This window comes from Xiphias gladius, chromosome 15 (assembly GCF_016859285.1).
Source record: "Xiphias gladius isolate SHS-SW01 ecotype Sanya breed wild chromosome 15, ASM1685928v1, whole genome shotgun sequence".
NCBI classification, from domain to species: Eukaryota; Metazoa; Chordata; class Actinopteri; order Istiophoriformes; family Xiphiidae; genus Xiphias; species Xiphias gladius.
In genome coordinates, this window is record NC_053414.1 from 15,922,017 (window position 1) to 15,942,870 (window position 20,854).

The window sequence follows — 20,854 nt, forward strand, 5'->3', positions numbered from 1 at the left end:
CGCAGGTATTTGCCCGACGTGGCGAGTTTGGCACCAACAGACTTAAGAGAGTAGAGTATGTAGGCCAAACAAAATCCCTCTTTTTATATTAAAAGAGTTCGACATGGGGAACATCGTAGTATCAGTACCTGTCAAATACACAGGCTCGAACCAATAAGTATTGCCGAAATGGAGACTGGAGACAATGTAGGCCCTACATTGTCTCTGGACCGACGAACGGTAAATGGAGGTAAAAGGGACGGAGAATGGGGAAAGGAATAGATTGTGGGATTTCCATCTGGCACAAGACAGGCAGCCCGTTTTATTTGTAGTCTTGGCGCCTGTTGGTGCAACATGGGTCAATTATCATCTGGTAGTTGATACACTGAATTGACACACATTGATCCAGTTGTTAAAGATATTTGGACAGTTACATGCCTTTAGGCGGTGGTGTCCAGAGGTGGTCTGTTCTGAGTTTATGACCTCTCGCAAAAGAAGATAGCCACACACAGGATTTCCTCTCTAGTGCATGTTAAAATATGTGGATGGCAGTACGATACAGATATCCACCTGCACATGTTGGGGTGTTTGTGCGTGTCTCAGCATAGGCGTGAAGCCCTGACATTCTCTGTTGCCCTTACAACTCTTCAAATAGATTCGCACAAAGCAATGGTGTTATCCCAGCAATAAACAACGTGCCTGCACAGACACCATGTGACTGTAACCATGATACGAAAACTTCTGTACACTTTCCTAGGTTTAGGAAGTATCTTACAAACACTTTTCTAACACTGTTCTAAAAGTAATCAGGATTTTTCTCAAAATATCAAAATGGTTGAATCAGTTGTACGGCCGTGACGTAAGGGGTACTACAGCAATACCCCCCCTCCTTTTTTTTTATTTTGTAGGTGCTGTATTATTATACATCTATTATTCCGTAACCCTTTCTCCATCCTAGGGTCAGTGCGTCTGCACGGAGGCCGCTCCAAGCTAGATGGCAGGGTGGAAGTCTATCTGGGAGGAGTGTGGGGGTCTGTCTGTAGCGATGACTGGGGGGATGAAGACGCTGCAGTGGTTTGCAGACAGCTTGGCAAGGGGTGAGAGAGCACACATGCACTCACATGCACTCACAGGCGCTCCGATATGCACTTATTTGCCGCTCTCTGTCTGCCTCTCCTTCTCACATATGTATTCAGACACAGGAGCAAGTACAATCACCCTCTACCATATAAATTCACAACGTGAAGCTGCCTACAGAGGTCTGACAGATGGTTAGAGTGTGATGGAAAACATTTGGGGGATGTAAGAGAGTTTCACAACACTTCAGACATTCACTTTCATGCATTCTTTATTTTTCAGTCTTTGTACTTTTCTTGTGTGACCCTTGCATTCCAACCCCCCGTTCCCCAGAGGTATTTAAATACCTTTAGTGCTCAGCTATTTACCTTGCTACCAGCTCTCTCTTTCTCTGTGTCTCTCTCTCACACAGACACACACACACACACACACACACACACACACACACACATATGCACGCGGCTGTGTTTTGTGATCTTGACTATCAGAGGCTGTCATGCTAGAAGAGCCACTGATTCGCTGGGGCTCAAGGGAGCCAGTAGACAGATCCTACATATCAAAAATGTTCATGAGCTGGGGTTTATACGGTTGAGAAAGAGTCTGATCTCCCTGGAGAACAGAGGCGTTCTGTGCACTTACTACACATGTTAACACTAAAACCAGCACTGGCATGCACACTGCCATGAATGCCTGCGTGTGCGTATTCACACAGGAGTCAATGAAACTCCACAGCGGAAAGGAAAGAGGGAAAATGTCAGCCATATGTCAGCTGGAATCGTTGGTGATGACTTTCACACGGGCAGCTATTGAGAGCTGTTGGGTGTAGAATTTCTGACTGTATTGGCCCTGGAGTGGCAGATCACGAACATACAGATGGCTCAAAGTTACTGCTACCAGGCTGATATGGCTGCTCTAATTTTCGCTCGGAGATGGGCAGCTCTAGCCTGCCTGCAGGATTTACCTTTGATGATAGGTACCAAGCAAAAGTAATTAAGAATTGTTTTTAATCAGCTTCACAGCTCTTATCAGATGAGACTGGCTTTGCTGTTTGATGGCAGTTTTCAGATGAAAAAAATATTTCAATTTAGTAAAAGTAACTTTTTTGCTTTTTGGTTGCTCACTAATCCCCTTCCAGGATCTCTGGTCGTGCACGTGCAGTTTCCCTTTTTCGTCCAGGCATGGCCAAACTCCATTGGAGGGCGGTGCATTGCCAGGGAGACGAGCCAGACTTGCTCCAGTGTCCCACGACTACGTGGAACGGAGGGGAGTGCTCTCTGGCTGCAGCTGTTACCTGCACCCAACAGAAAGGTAGGCCCCCCTAATGAGGTATTGTAGGTTTGTGATGGATGGATAGAGGTTTGAATGAATCTAAGGAAATCTGTTTACTATACAAACCCTCTACACTTCTACAACCCCTACAAGGTTTAGAATTGTCCCTTAAATATATTTTAAAATCAAAAAAGTCCCTGCATTTTGTGTCAAGCTGCATAGGCTCTTTAAGTAGATCATGTGTAAATGTGTGTATTTATGCTTGTGTGTGTCACCAGTAGTGACGCTCCCTATACGGCTGGTGGGAGGTCGATCAGGGTCGGAGGGCACAGTAGAGGTCTTCCATGCAGGGCAGTGGGGTTCCATATGTGACGACCAATGGGACGACAGCGATGCAGAGGTGGTGTGTCGACAGCTGGGACTGAGGTGAAGGGGCGACCCACACGCACACACAGATATTAATGTTCATATTCACATGAATTCCAGCCAATAATTAGCATAAAGGAAGTACATTGTGAGAATGAGAAAGTGAGACAGGGAGATAGCGTAGGAAGCTGAGATGCATTAAAGTGGGTGTCTAGCCGCCTGTCTCTCTCTCTGTCTCCAAAAGTATGAGAAGTATTCTTTCCATTCGGACACAGAGAGAGAGGATCGAGCAATAAAGAACATCTGGGGGTCAGAGAGTGAATCAGGCTCATTGTTCCTGAATTCTAGTACCACAGACATACGCATATTTAGCAATACTACGCTCTCTGCAAATGTTCCTGTCTGCATTTTTGGTGTTTGCCACTGTGCTGTTGGTGCTGCAATGTTTACATATGCACAGATATGCATGGCAAGCAACTTTCTCAATAACAGATTTGAAAAACAATAATATTAATTCTATTCAATTTCCAAATAAAACAAATACATCATCCTCCACCCTGTATTCTGTAAGTCAGGGCCATTCAGTACATCTGTTTTTCATTATATCAGTATTACTGCAAACCCAGCCTTATATTCTTCTGTACCGTTTCTTCTCTTTGTAGCGGTGTAGCAAGGGCATGGGGCCAGGCACATTTTGGCAAGGGTTCAGGCCGTGTGTGGCTGGACGAGGTCCGTTGCACAGGCAATGAGCTCACGCTGGAGCAGTGTCCAAAGAGCACTTGGGGGGAACACAACTGCCAGCACGCCGAGGATGCAGGAGTATCCTGCAACCCTCTTACAGGTAGGCCAACACGTCACCGCAATAGCAATCCACAATATTCACAAAGACGTGCCAGAGAAATGCACACACATTTAACATGTAGAGATATGGAAGGCCCTCCAGGAACTCACACCTTATCACGGTGGAGCGGTTTGAATGTACCCATGACCCCAGAATCTTTGTTGTATGTTGCTTTGTTCTATGTGGTTTCACCACACACAATGAGAGGAGGAAGAGTCTGGGGTGTTGCCAGGTGATCAATGCACTGAGGCAGAAGTCTAAAGGACTGAACCTTGGCCACAGAAACTGGCTAATCAGACAGCAAACCCCAGAGCTTTTTTTGTAATTACTGCTCCCGTAAATGACTGCATTAGTAGTGTCTTTTCCTCCGGCTATAAGAGGAGATCTATTTTAAATTTTTCTAAAAAGCTGGTTTCATGCAGATGGAAGGCCATGAAAAAGACATACACACATATCTTCATGAGCAAGAACATTGCATAACTCTCTGTTGGTCTCTCCCTCTTCATCTGCAGATGGTACTGTTAGGTTGGTAGGGGGTACAGGGAGCCACGAGGGACGTTTAGAAGTCTTCTACCGTGGTCAGTGGGGGACAGTGTGCGATGACGGCTGGACAGACTCTGCCACACAAGTAGTGTGTCGACAACTTGGTTACAGGTAATGTGAAGTGTGCATGCCTCCAGACAGGCACATACACATGCGCACTCATGTCTTATTTATAAGTGAAACAATGAGAGTTTGTGCATGCATGTGTGTGTACATGTCCGGCTTGCAGGTTAGGCGAGACTCTGCCTTGTGAAGGACTAGACATCACCCCAGTCCCACGCTTTGGGGTGGGGTCAGGTCCCATTCTTTTGGATGATGTGAGCTGCACAGGGAAAGAACCTAGCCTATTGCTCTGCAACAGGAAGGAGTGGCTCCGTCATGACTGCACACACCATGAAGATGTTAATATCGCATGCAGCCCTGAGCGCAATGGAGAGAGTCTTCCAACTAGTAAGACAGAATCTTATCTTACTGTAAGACTTACTTGAAAGGTTACAGATAACAAAGAAACAACAAATGGGTAAGGGAGGCTCTATGTTATAATGCTGGTTGTGTATGTGGTTAGATACATATGTAAATACGTAGATGGTCACTGTTTTGGGAATTTGAAAGACTAAGAGCAGTTACCGTAGTATTATCTGAAACAGTAAGCTCGTTTGTTATAACACCCCTGGCAATGTGCTGTCCATGTGGGAGTGTTTGAGAATAAAGGCGGGTGGTTTGCCAGTTAACAAGCGCACGTGGGGGCAATCTCGAAACCTTTCTGGCCAGTGTTTTAGGAGAACTGCTTGCCGCACAGCTATTTGCCTGTATAAATGGTAATGTTCGTTTTCAAAAATTTCATTCTGGTCTTCGAGTTGGACATAGCAAAGAAACCGCACTTGCAATAATGACTTAACTTAATGATCTTTTTAGCACTCTTCTCTTTTGCTTATTTTAGTCTATATTAAGACTTTTGATATTATTTGATTTTTGACATTTTAAATACTGAGTGGGAATCTGTGATATTGTCTTAGATTGGTTTCACTCCTAGCTCTCTTTTGTGTTGCCAATGCTAATCACACATTATCCAGTCCCTGTTAATTATCGGTCGCCTCAGGGTTCAGTCCTCAACATGCTGTTTATCAAGAATTTAAAAAAAAAAGTCAGTTTCCGTTTATAAGCAGATTTGAACAGGATCTGTTTTTCTTTTGATACCAGCAACTTCAATTTACATGTATATTGAAGTTGGGAATGTTGATGTCTGGAAAGTTAGTTAATTCCAATAAATCAGAATTCATTATCATAGGTCTGGATTCCTCTCTCACTTGAATCTCCGCTCAGTTTAGTTTACTGTTCTCCAATATTATCACACTCATACAGTAGTACTACTTTATAATGTTGTAATTTTTGACAGTAAACTCAGTCTTGATGAACAAATGTTATCCATAATTCAGTCCTGTTTCTTGCAGTGATGCAGAATGGCAAGATTTGACCTATTGCAATGCTTGACTTAAAAACTGAAATGCTCTATATTCCTGTTTAAGTCAATGTAGTCTTTGTAAGTTTTAATTAGTTGAAGATGCCCAGTTTCTTTCAAGATCCAGTAGGATAGTGAATAAAACCACTACTTGAGCATCTCACCACTGGTTACACTGGTGTTTCAGAGCCCACTTTGATGTGGATTTTCATCACTTTCATACCTCATATGGGATTAGCTCCAGACTATTACTGACCTTTTAACCTCACATTGATGTGTTTTCTGCCCGAAAATCCTCTGGTAGTTCCTTTTAGGCCTAGGTGGAGACTAAAAACTATCAGGGTTCGCCATCTGGGCCCCTCGAATCTGGAATGACTCGCTGGATTAGATTGGGCAAACTGATTCTTCACTTTATGTAAAATCTCTCTTAATAACACTTTATTTTAGATTTACTTCTACTGTAATTAATCATAATTAATCATATTTTGTATTGCTTGTCATTTCAGATTTTACTTTCTATTCATTTGTTTGTAATATTATATTTCACGTTTGTTTGGGCTATGCAATTATGCAATTTTCAATGTTTAATTTTTTTTTCTTTTTGTAAAGAAAAAACCATTACCAGTGATATTAGTCAGATTCAATGTCGTTGATTTAATCTAATCCAGAAGAAACCCAGTTTTGCATTTAGAGCACAAATATTTCATAGGCAGTGAGGCAAAAGAAACCTACTGTTGAAAGTCTTTATGTAGTTTTCCCTTCACTTCATAAAACCAGGTAATGGAAATATAAGCTGATCTGAAATCTGTGTCTAAGATCTCTTCCTACAGTCAATTCGATCTCATCTTACTTAGAAGAGGAAAGCCTTCTCTAAGAGACAGATAGAGGATGAGTCATGCTAACTCTAATAAGCACAGCTGTTAGTTGGATTGTCCTGCCTTAATAACTGAGTCGCTTTTAAATTCTTCATGATTAAATGGCCCTACTGCAAAAAACTAAAGTAAATCTCTCTCATGCCACTCTTCTTCAGTGTTACTAACTATAAGATCATGAATAGCAGGCACCAGTGGGCTGACAATCGCATAACACATGATTGGTGTTACTCCAAAACTGCACTTTTATAAGACGAGGCAGGTAAGGGTTCAGGGGTGTTACTGCTTGCTGAGAGAGGGAGGAAGGGTTAAACGCTAGCACCATTAATCAAGCTTATGTCTATAGCCTCCAGGCCCCAAAAAAGATGTTTAAAGATAGAACTGAATTGTACTAGATTTAACCTCATACTTTTCTCTGGCATTTCTTTCGATGTTGAATGAACCAGATATGAGTTTGATAAGTCTGGTGAATGGCACAGATACGATAGATCGTGTTTTTTTATATTATATTATATAATAAATTAAATTTACATTTATTCATTTGTTTGGTTTATATAGATTATATTGTTTGGCAAAAACCTGATGGACAATCTCACCCCACAAACACCCACTAAAGAATTATGTCATTACTACATAGCATTTTTGTGTGTGTTAGTTTGTGTGCACGTTTGCTTGTGTTTGAGCATTCATGTGGTTGTGTAAATCCCCCCTTTCCCCTGTAACGTGCCACAGGCAGATTGGTCTGTGCTGTTTTTGGAAAATGAGAAAAAGCAGATAAGCCAGGCTGCGCTTTGAACTCTCTCCGTCTTTTACTCTCTGTTGTCCGAGACCATCACATTATGCTTGTGTCAGAGCAGTAATGTCATGTGTATGTGTGTGTGTGTGTGTGTGTGTGTGTGTGTGTGTGTGTGTGTGTGTGTGTGTGTGTGTGTGTGTGTTGAGAGAGAAAAAAAACTGTGTTTGTGTTTCTAAGCAGGAGGACAAAGATGAGCATTTCCTGAATAGCGAACACCAACTAAGAAGTAAACATTCCCACAATTAACTCCACTTACCTTAAATCCCCCTCCTACAATTCTTATGTCCCACACACAACTTAATACAACCACAGAGAATGTTTTCAGTCTAAACTGCTTACCGCTGATTTGTTTTTAGTCTTCCTGCTTATAAAATGATTGTGAAATGTTTCACCTAGAAAAAGCAACTAAGAACTAGTTAACAGAATGGATTCATAATAGCTTAAAAAAGTAACGTCAAAGAAATTTTGTAATGTTCAAGACCTCTCTGTTCTTAGCAGCTTAAGCGAGTTGATTCAAGGCAAAATAAAAATACAGATTGACCTGTCACTTGGCAAGAGTGTAAACTGATCCTCAAACTGTCCACACATGGAACAGACATTAGTATTCACTTAAACGAGATTAGTGCGTGTGCGTGTGTGTGTGTGTATGTGTGTGTGTGTTTGCATGTCTGGGCAGCTATGTGCAGACAAACGACCATGGATTGTTTAACCCTAAAGCTTAGACTGATTTGATTAACCACGTGAGTTGAATGCCCTTTGAGAGAGAGAAAGACCAAGTGAGGGAGCGTGTGAAAAACAGAGCCAATGAAAATAAATGATCTTTTCATAGTGGCAGGAGAAATTTCGCCCCTGGAAACACAAGTGGTTACGTGCATGAAAACAGACAGGTGTTTCAGCTATTTCCTATGTAGTGAACATGAGTGCAGACAAGTTAGCCTGGAGGATCAAATTTGTTAGGGAATGTGTGTGTAGTGTCTTCGAGTATTTCTAGACCCAGGGGTTTTTTTTTAACTATGGAGAAAACAAATAAATCCATGCCAGCAGGGCCAGTCTGTGTACTGTCAGTCTAAATTGTGTATGTGTGTGTGTGTGTGTGTGTGTGTGTGTGTGTGTGTGTGTGTGTGTGTGTGTGTGTGTGTGTGTGTGTGTGTGTGTGTGTGTGTGTGTGTGTGTGTGTTCTTTAGGTGTGCCAGTAAGGCTTGTGGGAGGAGAGAGCCCAAGGGAAGGCCGGGTGGAGCTCTATCTGTCCGGTCAATGGGGGACCGTGTGTGATGATGGATGGACTGATCATGACGCTGAGGTGGTGTGCCGACAGCTCGGCTACAAGTATGTATGTATGTGCATGTGTGTTGGAGCAGCCTCTTTGACAGACTTGCTTTTGTGGCTTACTGATGTAGGTCAAATTGGAAGGAATAACAGCTGAATGTTGTCTGGGGTTATGGGTGCATTTTAGGGCGGAAACTAATGATTATTTTCATTTTCAATTAATCTGATTATCTCTCGATTAATCGATTTGTGATTAGTAAAAAAAACTTCCCATCAATTTATCCAGAGCAAAAGATGACATATTTAAACTAATGTTATTGTTATTATTATTATTATTATGTTGTCCAACCAATAGTCCAACAGCCTAAACAAACTCAGTTTACTGCCAAGGAAGGCTGCCAAAATTCACTTTTGAAAAAGTGGTACCATTGAATTTGGGGCATTTTTGCCTCAAAATACCTGATCTATCAGTTAATTGACTAATTGTTTCACCTCTACCGCATTTACACCTTTTCAGTATCTAGAAGGAATATCAGATTGCAGTCTGATACAAATCTCTCCTTTCCTCGTATCCTTTCCTTTTTCAAATGTCAGGATGTTGGAATGGAGGTAAAATTTTGGAGACAAAGCTCAGTTGTGAGCTCTGGCATTGCAATGTGATCACTCCATACATCATATTCACTTAAGTGAATGTAATGTATGTCTTTCATCTTTCCATCTCTCAGTCCTGGTCTGTTTCCACTTTCCACTTCATTGTACACGTCTTGATTTTCAAGCTAGTCTACAGTGGAAAACCTTCAGTGTGCTTTGAATCATTGAAAATGTTTCATTACTGCTTCATTAATTAATCTTTAAAACTGTGCACTCAAGCTTTTGAGTACTTCTTATGAGCCTCTGGTGTGCTGCCAACTTTTTTTTAAGGATTTCAGCTGTGCCCTTTCTCAGAGCCAAGAGAAACATCCAATTAAATGGCAGGCCAGTTGTGCAAAAGCCACATTCAGAGTGACAGATATGTCAAGGCGGCGCAAACTACATCATCTCATCCTCTCTGTGTCCCATTATCTTTTCCTCAGAGACACTGTCCCATTTTCCAAAAACAATGGCTATGAGATGGGGAGGGAAAACTGTACTGTAACAAACTGTCCTCATTTTCTCTCTCATTACTATTCAGCAAGGGATACTCATCCCGTAGCCACACGATTTTCGGTGACACATCTGTGTGTAAATGAAAGCCACATCTGGAACATATAAGCGTGAGACAAAAAGAGGAAGTGTGTTGGAGGCGTGTAAAAGCCATGTTGGGATCATCATTCTGTCTCGCCCAGGCTGTAGTGAAAGGTCATTACATACACAGCAGGGCCCCAAGGGTTGGAGACTGCTTTGGTGATGAGAAAAAAATATATACACAGACACACATATTTTCACACAAATTATATTCAGAGTCAACAGTTTGACCCAGAGTCACCCTGAAGAAGGGCTTACACCTGAAACTGGAAAACTCATACACAAACTCACACACAAACACACCTATAGTGTGTACCACAGCACAGCATAGTTCATAAAAACATAACTGGGCAACAATTCATTACTGGGGGACTAAATGAAGTGTAACATGTTAACCAGTGGAGCTTTAATTAAGGTTCTCAGACCATGTATGATATCTTGAAAACAGTAATTCACTTGAAAGTAAAGAGAACTTTTTTAGTTATGTCGGCAGACCTGTGTCTCCGTGTTACAGAAGTGGCCCGTTCACCTTGGCTGCAACTTTTTCTACCATTTCTCCCTCGCAATATTTAAAACTGATCCGCTAGCAAGAAAATTGCCATTTAAAATGTTAAAGAGTATTCATGGTAAATGGGAAGCACGTGATACATGGTGTCTGAGAACACGCTTGGCTTCAATTTGTAAACCGAGCAGTTAGAGGACTGTGTTGCCTTATGGGCTGATGTTTTACGAAAACACACAGGTCGGATATTCAGCCTTTGCATGCAAAGTACTCCTCAGGGAGCTATAGGAGACACAGATACAACACTAGATGTCTCAATAAGAGATATGAGATTCCCTGTGGATGAGGGGGGATACAAGACCTGTTACCCACCAAACCTCAGGGACGCAACATGAGATCTTTGCTCTCAGTTATCTATCGATCTTAATTAAAATCACAGTTACAACATACAGAGACACACATACACAACCACAACCTGCAGGCCTCTGTGTGTTAGCAGTTTGCTAATTAAAGTCAGAGGTGAGATACTGATACAAATACTGTTGTTATCAGATTGTAAAAGTGGTTTGACCTGGTTTGTGTCACAGGCTGAGAATGTCAAACCATAGCATCTACGCTCACATATCATCACTGCCAGTATGGTTATACACATATATACACAGACTGAAAAATTAAACAGTTAAGCAATCAACACTTGAATTTTTTTGTTTGTGAAGTTATTAACTGTAATTTATTCCTGAACAGTTTTAATCACTTTCTAATACCTAATTAACCAAAGGAGTTAAAAATTTAGCACAATGAGATGTTGCTATCCAACAAAACAAAAAATTTACAATTAAATCTCACTTGCAAATCCTACACATTCAAAATCTCATTACACTGTCACACAAAAGAGACATTGCTACATTTCAAACTTTAGAAGATTCTTCTAACAATTGCTCTAACAAAAACAAAGCACAGAATTCAATCTAACATGTTTGTCTACTGAGCCCCAGGTGAAGCATCTAAGTGCATTTTTAAATTGTTGGGTCCATAAAGTAAATTAATGTCTCTCAGGTCTGCTAACCAGTGTCGACTGGATGCTTAGCGTAGCTTAAAGTGAAGAAAGACCACACATTTGGTGTCTTTGCCCCAAAACTTTGGAATAGTTTATCTCTCAATATTAGATCAGCCAATTTAAGTATTTTTTTTAATTTTCTCAAGACTCACTCATATTCCCTTGCTTTTTTTTCTTTTTTGGAAAGTGCAATGTTTTGAATAAATTGTAACATATTTCCTTACTTTTACATTTCTGCTTTTTTATTTTCAGCCTCAATATGAACTTCTTTTTTTGGACACTTCTAACAGTTTTCCAGTTTAATATCATTTAATTAAATGTCTTTGTCTGTCCTGTATCTGTCTGCACTCTTCAGTGGTGTGGCAAAGGCCCGTGTGATGGCATATTTTGGGGAAGGGACAGGACCCATCCATGTGGACAACGTAAAGTGCAGTGGCGAGGAGCGTTCGTTAGCAGACTGCATCAAACAGGCACCTGGCACACATAACTGTCGCCACAGTGAGGATGCTGGGGTTATCTGTGACTATGGTGAATCACAGCCCAGCTACAAAGAGGTCAAAGGTCAGTCAGTCGGGACTGTTTTGTACTTTATGTTGCTCCGAAAATAAATTGAGCTTGTCTGACTCATTGGGAGCATTAAGGAAACTGAAATGTGTTTAGCAAACAGTTCCAATTTGTCATATACACTGAAAAAATAATGAGAAACAAATGACCAAAGAAAAGTTAAGAGGTAACACTGGCAGTGGAAAGCAGGGAGGACTTGTCTGTGTATTTATATATCCAGATGGTAAAATGGTAAGGGCTATGTTATTGCTTCACCCTGTCTGTCACACATCAGGGCAGACTCACACATTGCTATCTGTTACCTGCACATGTGCTATTACTACCATTTCTCACTTGCACATACTGTGGAAAGTCAAACCGGTTTTGTCTCCTCAGCATGATAAATTAAATCTTCTGAAAAAGCACTTAAGCTATGTTTGTAGATTTTACCGTACACACACACTCTACGAAAAATGATCTGCAATTTATTTAATTTTCTTTATTTAAGGTTCATATGTAGTAGTAAAAGATCCATTTCCAACAATATTATGTTTTTTGATCAGTCTAAATATTTAATAAGAGCAACATCTGAGCCTAAATGTATGGTTTAATAATCATCAGCCTCCCACACAATCTCACATGTACACATGCAATGGTTCCTCTTTTGTCTCTGTCAGATCCTGCCAACTCAATTTGTGGTCTGCGGCTCATACACACTCGCCAGCGCCGGATCATAGGAGGCGAAAACTCTCTGAGGTGAGCTCGGAGGGAAAGGAGGGATTAATAACAGCACAGAAAGCCTGCCAGAGACATATAGAGTAAAGAATATTGGACACATTTTCAAGTTAACAAGTCTTGGAAAACAGGTGATCTGAAGCTACCAGCAAAGAAATTTTCAGTTTGTTTGTATGTGCATGTAAATGTCTTTCATACTCAGTATTTTGTGTCTTTTTGTGTGACTGTGTGTGTTTGTGTGGGAATACATACATGTTTAGATTGGCATCCCATGAGTTTACTCGTCACATAACAGCATGTAAAATAATTCTGCTATTAGGTATGCTAATGTTTAGTGTCCTCCAAAAAATCTCATAAATCATATTCGGATAGAACATGACTGATGCTATGTTGACGGCCTGTTTAAGGCTCTTTTTTTTCTGAATCAAGGTGCAATATCCATGTGCTGACTTTATAGTACATTAAAATGTTGTTCCTTTTTTTAGCATTGTCTGAATACGACCCAATTTGCTCTTGTTAAAATGCTGTAGTGTTTAATCCAGTTCTGTGTTTACGTTTTAAGTTGTTTGTGCACTTTTATAATTGCTTGCGTGTGTTTATCTGTGTGTGGGTTTGTGTGCGTGCCTGGCTGTTTGTCCGTGTCCGTAGGGGTGGCTGGCCATGGCAGGCTGCGATCCGTTTGCGAGGCTCCCGAGGAGATGGGAGGTTGGTGTGTGGAGCGACTCTCATCGACTCCTGCTGGGTCCTTACCTCAGCACACTGCTTCAAGAGGTCAAATACACACACATACATGCATTCACACACATGCATATATACACAAACACATCTACTTTTTCTTTTTATATTGTGTGATTGGACTTACCTTTATTCATGGAAATGAGGTTGTGCATATACATACATTTTCTGGCCTGTTGCTGCAGACAGACTTAAAAATGTTGTTTGTACTCAACTATACCTGCCACCCAACTTCTTCATTTACTCCCTCGGTATATTCAAGTCTGACAGAGATCCGAGAACCTCAGCAAAGGGAGCAGTAATCAGTGGTGGTTTGGCAGTGGTTGTGGTGCAGGTGGCAGGGAGAAAGCCAGAGTTACTTCATCTAAGCTTCATCTGGTCTGGGGGACTCCACATGGCGCCACACCAACCTGAAATCCATCAGCTAATGCAGACAGCAGAGAAGGCAGCAGAAAGACTTAGGCAATAAAGAAAATGAATAGAAAAGGGAGACTTAGCAAATTTATGTAGCGCTGAGAAAGTTGAGGGATGTGAAGGCACTAACCATGGGGTCTGCATTTGATATTTATACAATACATTTAAGGTTGTCACTCTGAATTTTAAGGGTAATATCTTTTGGATGTGTTACCAGGTATTCGTTCCAATGTTTGGGCTTGGTAGGAAAACCAGAACTCTGTGTACGCCCCAGCAGCCCCACCACTATAAATCCTGATGTTTCCACACTAAAGAGAGACAGAAATCATTCAAACGATCCTTTCAAGTTAAATTTCCTGAACCGTTCCCAGGACCATTTTCCTGTCAGAGTTGTACTCCTTGTAAAGAAATCTCTACTCTATTTGACTTTCCTATCCTCTTCTTTGAAGTGGCATACGTGGAAAGCACACAGCTGTGCTGCAAATTAAAACCATTTGGGATGCTACAATCAGGACCTCTAGGCCTTGTGCAAACAGTTGACTACCAGTGTAATCACAGTCTAAAGTGATTAATTCTACTCTGACCAGCTACTAACAAGGGCAAGTCGATTAAAACTGCACATTAGGTATTATAGTATCCAGAATAGTGAGCCTCAATTAAAACCCTGTCTTTGACAGATTGTTCTTGAGGTTATGTGTCATAGCTTGGCCGAACAAAAGAAAATAAACGATAGACTATTCAAACAAAGTAATTATATGTTAGCGTGTGCTTAGCTTTACTTTTGTTAAAAGAAAGGTCACACCCTACAAAGTACTAACCTTGCCTGCTTGATCACGTCAGTCTTCAGTGCTCCGAGATATTAGCCTCAGCTATGACAGCTTTCAGGAGTAATTTGCTGCATGCAAGCCAGAGACCAAGATGGGGACTTCCGACTTTACAGTGTCACCTTTCATTTATGGTAACGAAAATAGAGTGACACACACACACACATGCTCTGATTTGCGTAGATGATTTTCCTCATGACATGTTAAGTTACAACTACCAAAAGTAACAAACACGATCACATTACCTGGTCCCTTACACTTCCATAAACGATTAGTGGGTTCATAAAAATTGACCTCAGGTCAGTGGTCACATGTTGTCAACAAATTACAACTATTTATACCTTGTGCCAATACAGCTGAGGGCTCACCAACAGAAATATAACTCCAGCAGATTTTTAACTGCTTTTAGCAACAATAACAATGTGTGAAACGTTACTTAGGTGTCACACTCAAGATCTGTTCGAATTTTGAGAGAATGCCTTTAGCATAGGATTAAGGCTGTTATTTTGTACCAAGCTCCATTAGTTTTGTATGGACATAGTGTGTTAGTGTGACCTGTGTGCCTGTGTGTGGCTGTAGATGGGTATGTACTGCACATAGACGGCTCTGCCAGGAACGCCGTGGCACACCCAGGTCAGGAGATCTTTCCGGAAACACTCTGCCAGTTGTAATTGGACACAGATAGTTGGCTCAATGGCAAGGCCTTCTTCTCTTCTTCCTTCTCTTCCGTCGCTCCCTCTCCATTGGTTCTGTCTTTTCCCTGCCTTACCCTAGTCGTCACTTCTCCTTCCAAACATTTCCAACAAGTAAACAGAGAGTGTGGAAAACACTTCATTATGTCAACCAATGAGTCAGATAAGTGCATAAACACACAGACGCACTGACAGATTTGTTGTTATCATTCCTGCCTAGGCTCATTCTCTGTCCAAGGTTTCATTTGTCTAGCCCATATAGGTAGTGTGAGAAGTGTGTAACCCTTTCTTAGCTATAATTTATAGTGAATTGATAGAATGTATAAATGCATCACAAAAATGTTGTGGTGAAGAAGGACAGGAGGTGCAGCAGAGAAAAAGAGAGACCACATAGCTAATTAGTTACTTGAGAAAAGCTTTTAGGACTGTCTGACTAAGTATATATAAAATATTTATAACAATCAAGGGGAACGCAAACACAATATAAAGTACAAAACTGACCAAAAATCAGCAAGAAAAATGTCTAAATAAGTATAAAAAAGAGTAAATTTTTGAAAGAAAAGATGAAAACTACAAAAACGTTTTCAAATTCATGCTTCAAGAGGAGACTTAAAATATAATGCCAACTGTTGCCTCAAGAAGGGTGGACCGAATAAACCTGTTTATCCTGGTAATTAGGCAAACCTATGTAACCCCTGCAGGAACATCTCATACCGTACCGTTTCTCATAAGGGTAATGTTTAACATGTCAAAAACACCATGAAGCCTTAAACATTGAGAAAAAAAAAACTTTTCTGCTACTCATGAGCATCTAGTGCACCAGTGTAAGGTGCTTGTACTTTTTCCTGCTCTAGATGAACAGGTAAACCCCTGCCAGAGCAAGTGATTTATTTGTTCATGGTTTATGTATCAGCAGTGGGATTCCTCATGCATACACACCCTCTTTGCCCAATGATCTCTCCCCATTCATCCCTCTACTTCTCTCTGCAGGTATGGAAACAGCACCAGGCAGTATAAAGTCAGAGTGGGCGACTACCACTCCCTCGTCCCTGAGGAGCACGAAGAGGAGTATGGCGTTGATCAAATTATCCTCCACCCAAGCTACCGCTCCCACAGCAATGATTACGACCTGGCCTTGGTACGTCTGTCACCGGGGGCAGTGGGCCAGATGCCAGGAGAGTGTGTTACATTCAGCCATCATGTCCTTCCCGTCTGTCTGCCCATTAGGAAAGAGAGAGTAGTCAAACAAGCCAGCAACTGTCATATAACCGGCTGGGGTGACACAGGTGAGGGTATCTGTATGTGTGTGTGTGTGTGTGTGTGTGTGTGTGTGTGTGTGTGTGTGTGTGTGTGTGTGTGTGTGTGTGTGTGTGGAGGCATGTATGGTGGCAATAAATAACCTTTTAAGTTCTCTTACATAAAGGACAGTGCAGAAAAAGATTGAGGACTTAAAAAGACTTGATTATTGAATATTTACACATTTTCCATCAGTTTCATGTTAATTGTAACCGTTTTTACCAACATGTTCCATGACTAGGGATATTTTTCCTGCTGTTCCATTTGAGTCACGCCTATAACAGGGGAAAAGTGTACAAAACTGGTCATCTGTTGAATTCATACTCCAAACAAACAGGGGGCAGCATATGACCAGATATCTCTGCAACACAATACATAGACATCTTTGACATATTAAGGTCAAAACTCTTATTTCCTCATTTTCTGTTGATAATCTGAGTTTTTTTTTTTTAATTTTTGAATGTTTTAACTAAAATACTGACATATTGCCCCTTGAAAATCAAACTCTACGGACTTTAGTTCAGTCTGTAAATCAATGCAGATCAATGCACTTCTTTACTAGTATATTTTGTCATAAAAACATTTATTTTCAAAAAAATTACAAGGAAAATTGGAGACAATCAGATATTTCACTGTAAAAAACACTGGACAATCAGTAAACAATGCAGTAGTGTAAAACAGTTATCAGACTAGTTATCTGTGGTGACGTTAACTTCACGTTTGGACAAACCGTAAAACAATCACATGCCATAACCACAATTGCATTCCCATCATATCTAAGTCATTTTGAAGGTCAACTGAAAAAACAGATAAAGTAGAAGAGAATCCTCCTCCGGCAATTGCACTTGTTTGACTTCCTGTTCTGTAACTGTCCATATACCTGTTTGTACACACACACACACACACACACACACACACACACATCTATTAGTGATCTTTCAATTACATTCTGTTCTCATTAATCATAGAAACTTAGTCACACTTATGGTAATACGTGTGTTCCCTCATGTGTTGAATTCATGTGTGATAGACTCTGTTTGTGTGGGTGTGAGAGTGTTTTGATTGGTTTACTAAAGTGTGATGACAACACTGACTATTTATAGCGTGTGATGTTGGGCAATGGCCGTTTGACATAAGGCTAAATGTCTGCTTTGCACAACTGTTTGCACTTGGCTATCTGCCACTTTGATATCAAACACACTCACACAAGCAAATTTTTACACATACATACCACTGCTAAGCTACCATGGATAGTAAATAACACTGTGTGGCCAAAGAGAGAGTCAGGGGGAAAAAGGCCACCGCTGGAGAGGCTTGAGTTCAGTTTTCAGCAGTGGTTCTCTCCAGCTTGACTGTGTGTTCCAACAAACACATTTGGCAGTGTTCATGAGTGGAAAACATTGGCGGGATCATGTCCTTGTCACCGCTAGTTAGTAGTTTGAACGTCTGCAAACATTTTGGCCACAGGACAAAGCTTCTTGTTGAAAAAAGCAACCAGCAGCAGCCTGTGTTTTAGAGGAAGCAAATTGCTGTCTACAACCTCCCCAGGCTAATGGTAAAGTTAGCGTTGACAAGGTCCGCATGCAGGGAAATTATTTAAAAAAAAAAGAGACACAGGCAAGGCAAAATTTTAAAATAAAACATTTATTTAGCACAAGTCATGCCCATGGGGAACGCTTTGTGCTTCACATTCACAAATGTCGAAACAATTTGAGAATAGCGTAAAAATAAAAACAAAATTTGGTGCCAGTTCATGAAGTAGATTTTTCATTGAATAATTGAAAACTTTGATCAGATGGTGGCGCTATGTGATAAGTCAGAGGATCACTAAGGTCAATAGAATTTATCCTCTATGGACCATGAATGTTTGCATAACATTTCATGGTAATCCAATAGGCAGCTGTGGAAATATTTCAGTCTGCTAGCGTAGCTAAAACGCAAATATTCAATTAGTGAAAGGCTGCAGACGTTGTGATAGTGAGAAGAAAAAAAGAGGTTTTGAGGATTCTCCCTCGTGAACCATTGCCATTCCCTCTCGTCTTCCTTTTCAGTATCTGACCTTGTCACTGATTAACGCAGATGCTCACACACACTCTTCCAGACCTCTCATTTCAAACTGCTAATCTCTCCATCTCTCTCAGGTCGCTCATACTCCAAGACCCTACAGCAGGCCCCCCTCTCCCTGCTGCCCCGTCGCCTTTGCCAGCAGCATTTCCACGGCGCCTTCACAAACCGAATGCTCTGTGCTGGCAGCATCCAGTCGGAGAGGCGTGTGGACAGTTGCCGTGGTGACAGTGGAGGTCCGCTGGTGTGTGAGCGTCCAGGTGGGGGTTGGGTGGTTTATGGGGTCACGTCCTGGGGTCACGCCTGCCGGACGCAGCAGTCCCCAGGTGTCTACACCAAAGTCTCTGCCTTCAGGTCCTGGATAAGCAAGGTGATTCGACGTGATGAGAAAAAGCGATGAAAAGAAAATGTCAAACTGAAACAACTGACCTTAGGAAGATCAGAAAGAATGACTCTCGAGACTTACTCGACTGGTCGGGTGACACCTGATACAACAATACCAGTCATGACTAACCGATGTCACAATGTTATGACCTGATTATCCAGTGATTTCAAACGAAGAGGACAAAAAGGGCAACACTGGACTTCTTTCCCCTGGAAACGTTTTACATGTTTTTGGCGAGGAGGACATATCTCTTCTCTCATCTCAGTCATTAGCACTTATTTTAATGATTTAATATTCTCATGAGCTGCAAGACTTTGGATAGTATTAAATCTCAACTCAAGAAAATGCCCTAACTTAAATATATTTGTGTTGTTTCTTGTGACATTGCATACCACACTATAATGTTTTTTTTAATTTCAGGAATGTTTTCTTTTCTTGCTTTTGTTATGAGGTTTTATTGTAATTGATGATATAAAATATGTGAGTTAGAATGCTGAAAAGGGACCACATACATACAATATACAAGCATGCCCTCGTGCATACAAAGTAAGTAATGGTATGGTACGAATTTGCAGACTTGCACAGAGAACCCTCATTAGGTACTTAATGCATGATATTCAGTGCTTTTGTGTTTAGCACTCTAGTCATATTGACATTTGCCAAAGTGAATTATGTCTTTACACCTCACTTCGTTCTTGTAATGTAAAGTTTCTCTATTATGCTCTTTGTTTTACTTTGTGTAAAAAACAGATTTCAGGTCTTAGTAATTACTCAGGCATTTATAATTTATATCCAATCAGTATATGTCCTTGTCACAGTGCTGTTTAACATTTGCAGAGAAAGGAACAGACGGAAGTGTTCCTGAATCAAAGCACACAACAGTATTAGTTAGTCTTGATTTGTTATGTTGACACAATGAATTCATGTTCTTTTGTCCTGATGGGATTGTTCAGTGTCGTCATGGTTTTTACTACACTGAGGGAAGACAATCTGGTACACTTGAAAAACAAAAACAGACACCACACTGCCTTCTCATTTGGTTTTTACTGACTGTGTGCTATGTTTTAATGTACTGTAACATTTCTTCATAAACTAAGATTTTGTAAAAAGCCTGAATTTGTTTTGTGTTTAATCAAATAATTTAAATACCTGATTTTCAATGGCCTTAATCTGTTTATGTAAAAACATTTTAGTGTTACTGTGCATGCATTCTAAGTGGTTGTGGCACTTTATATTCCACGTTTTCTGTCATTCCCACAAACGTTTAAAATTGACAGCAGCTGGAACAACAGAGTTCTTTGAGAGTTTTTTTCTGACTGCAAACTGTCAAAGTGAGCACCACCATGTCAGACAATGCGTATTCACACACACTCACACACAGTGTCACTGGCATGTCACACAGTGTGTACAAGAATGGCAGCCATTTTCTGAGTTGTCTTTATTCACAAGGCAAACACGTGTTGACTTGACACACATTTAAGAACTGAGACCAAATGTTCCAGTGAGAAGCTGCGTGAAATCTCGGTAACACGAATCAAAGTAAATCCTTCCAGCATTTGGGATTTCTTGTTTTTAACCTTAATATGCTTCAGAAATATGATAAATGCAATTATTAAGTCGTTGAAAAGTTATCATTAAACATTTGCTCTTTGTTTTGAAGAGCATCATTTGTTATGTATTTATGGACGGATACTCTCTTGTCAGTATGTAGCATATTGTTATGTTATGTGTTTTGGTATCTAACAAAAGGGCTGGTTACCCCATGCAGTGCAGTTGCAGCCATCCAGAAACTCTATCTCCAAATATTCCTTTCCTTTGAATGATTATGATTGATTGTATTTACTTTTCTTCCACTCAAAAGGGTTTAATTACAAAACAACTTTTACCACTGAAGTAATTTTACAAAATACATTTG

General features: G+C 40.7%; 1 protein-coding gene across 1 annotated transcript in view; it reads left to right on the forward strand.

Annotated features, from left to right (window-relative positions):
* Positions 1–20,034, forward strand: part of prss12 (serine protease 12) — a 20,734-nt gene extending 700 nt beyond the window's left edge. Inside the window, exons 2-13 of the mRNA XM_040145023.1 lie at positions 938–1,076; positions 2,192–2,364; positions 2,604–2,751; positions 3,354–3,532; positions 4,045–4,186; positions 4,305–4,525; positions 8,387–8,528; positions 11,607–11,812; positions 12,472–12,550; positions 13,178–13,300; positions 16,185–16,480; positions 18,632–20,034. Coding sequence (XP_040000957.1) covers positions 938–1,076; positions 2,192–2,364; positions 2,604–2,751; positions 3,354–3,532; positions 4,045–4,186; positions 4,305–4,525; positions 8,387–8,528; positions 11,607–11,812; positions 12,472–12,550; positions 13,178–13,300; positions 16,185–16,480; positions 18,632–18,954 — 2,171 coding nt within the window. The 3' untranslated portion in view covers positions 18,955–20,034. The remainder of the gene's footprint in view (positions 1–937; positions 1,077–2,191; positions 2,365–2,603; positions 2,752–3,353; positions 3,533–4,044; positions 4,187–4,304; positions 4,526–8,386; positions 8,529–11,606; positions 11,813–12,471; positions 12,551–13,177; positions 13,301–16,184; positions 16,481–18,631) is intronic.
* The last annotated feature ends 820 nt before the right edge of the window (positions 20,035–20,854 follow it).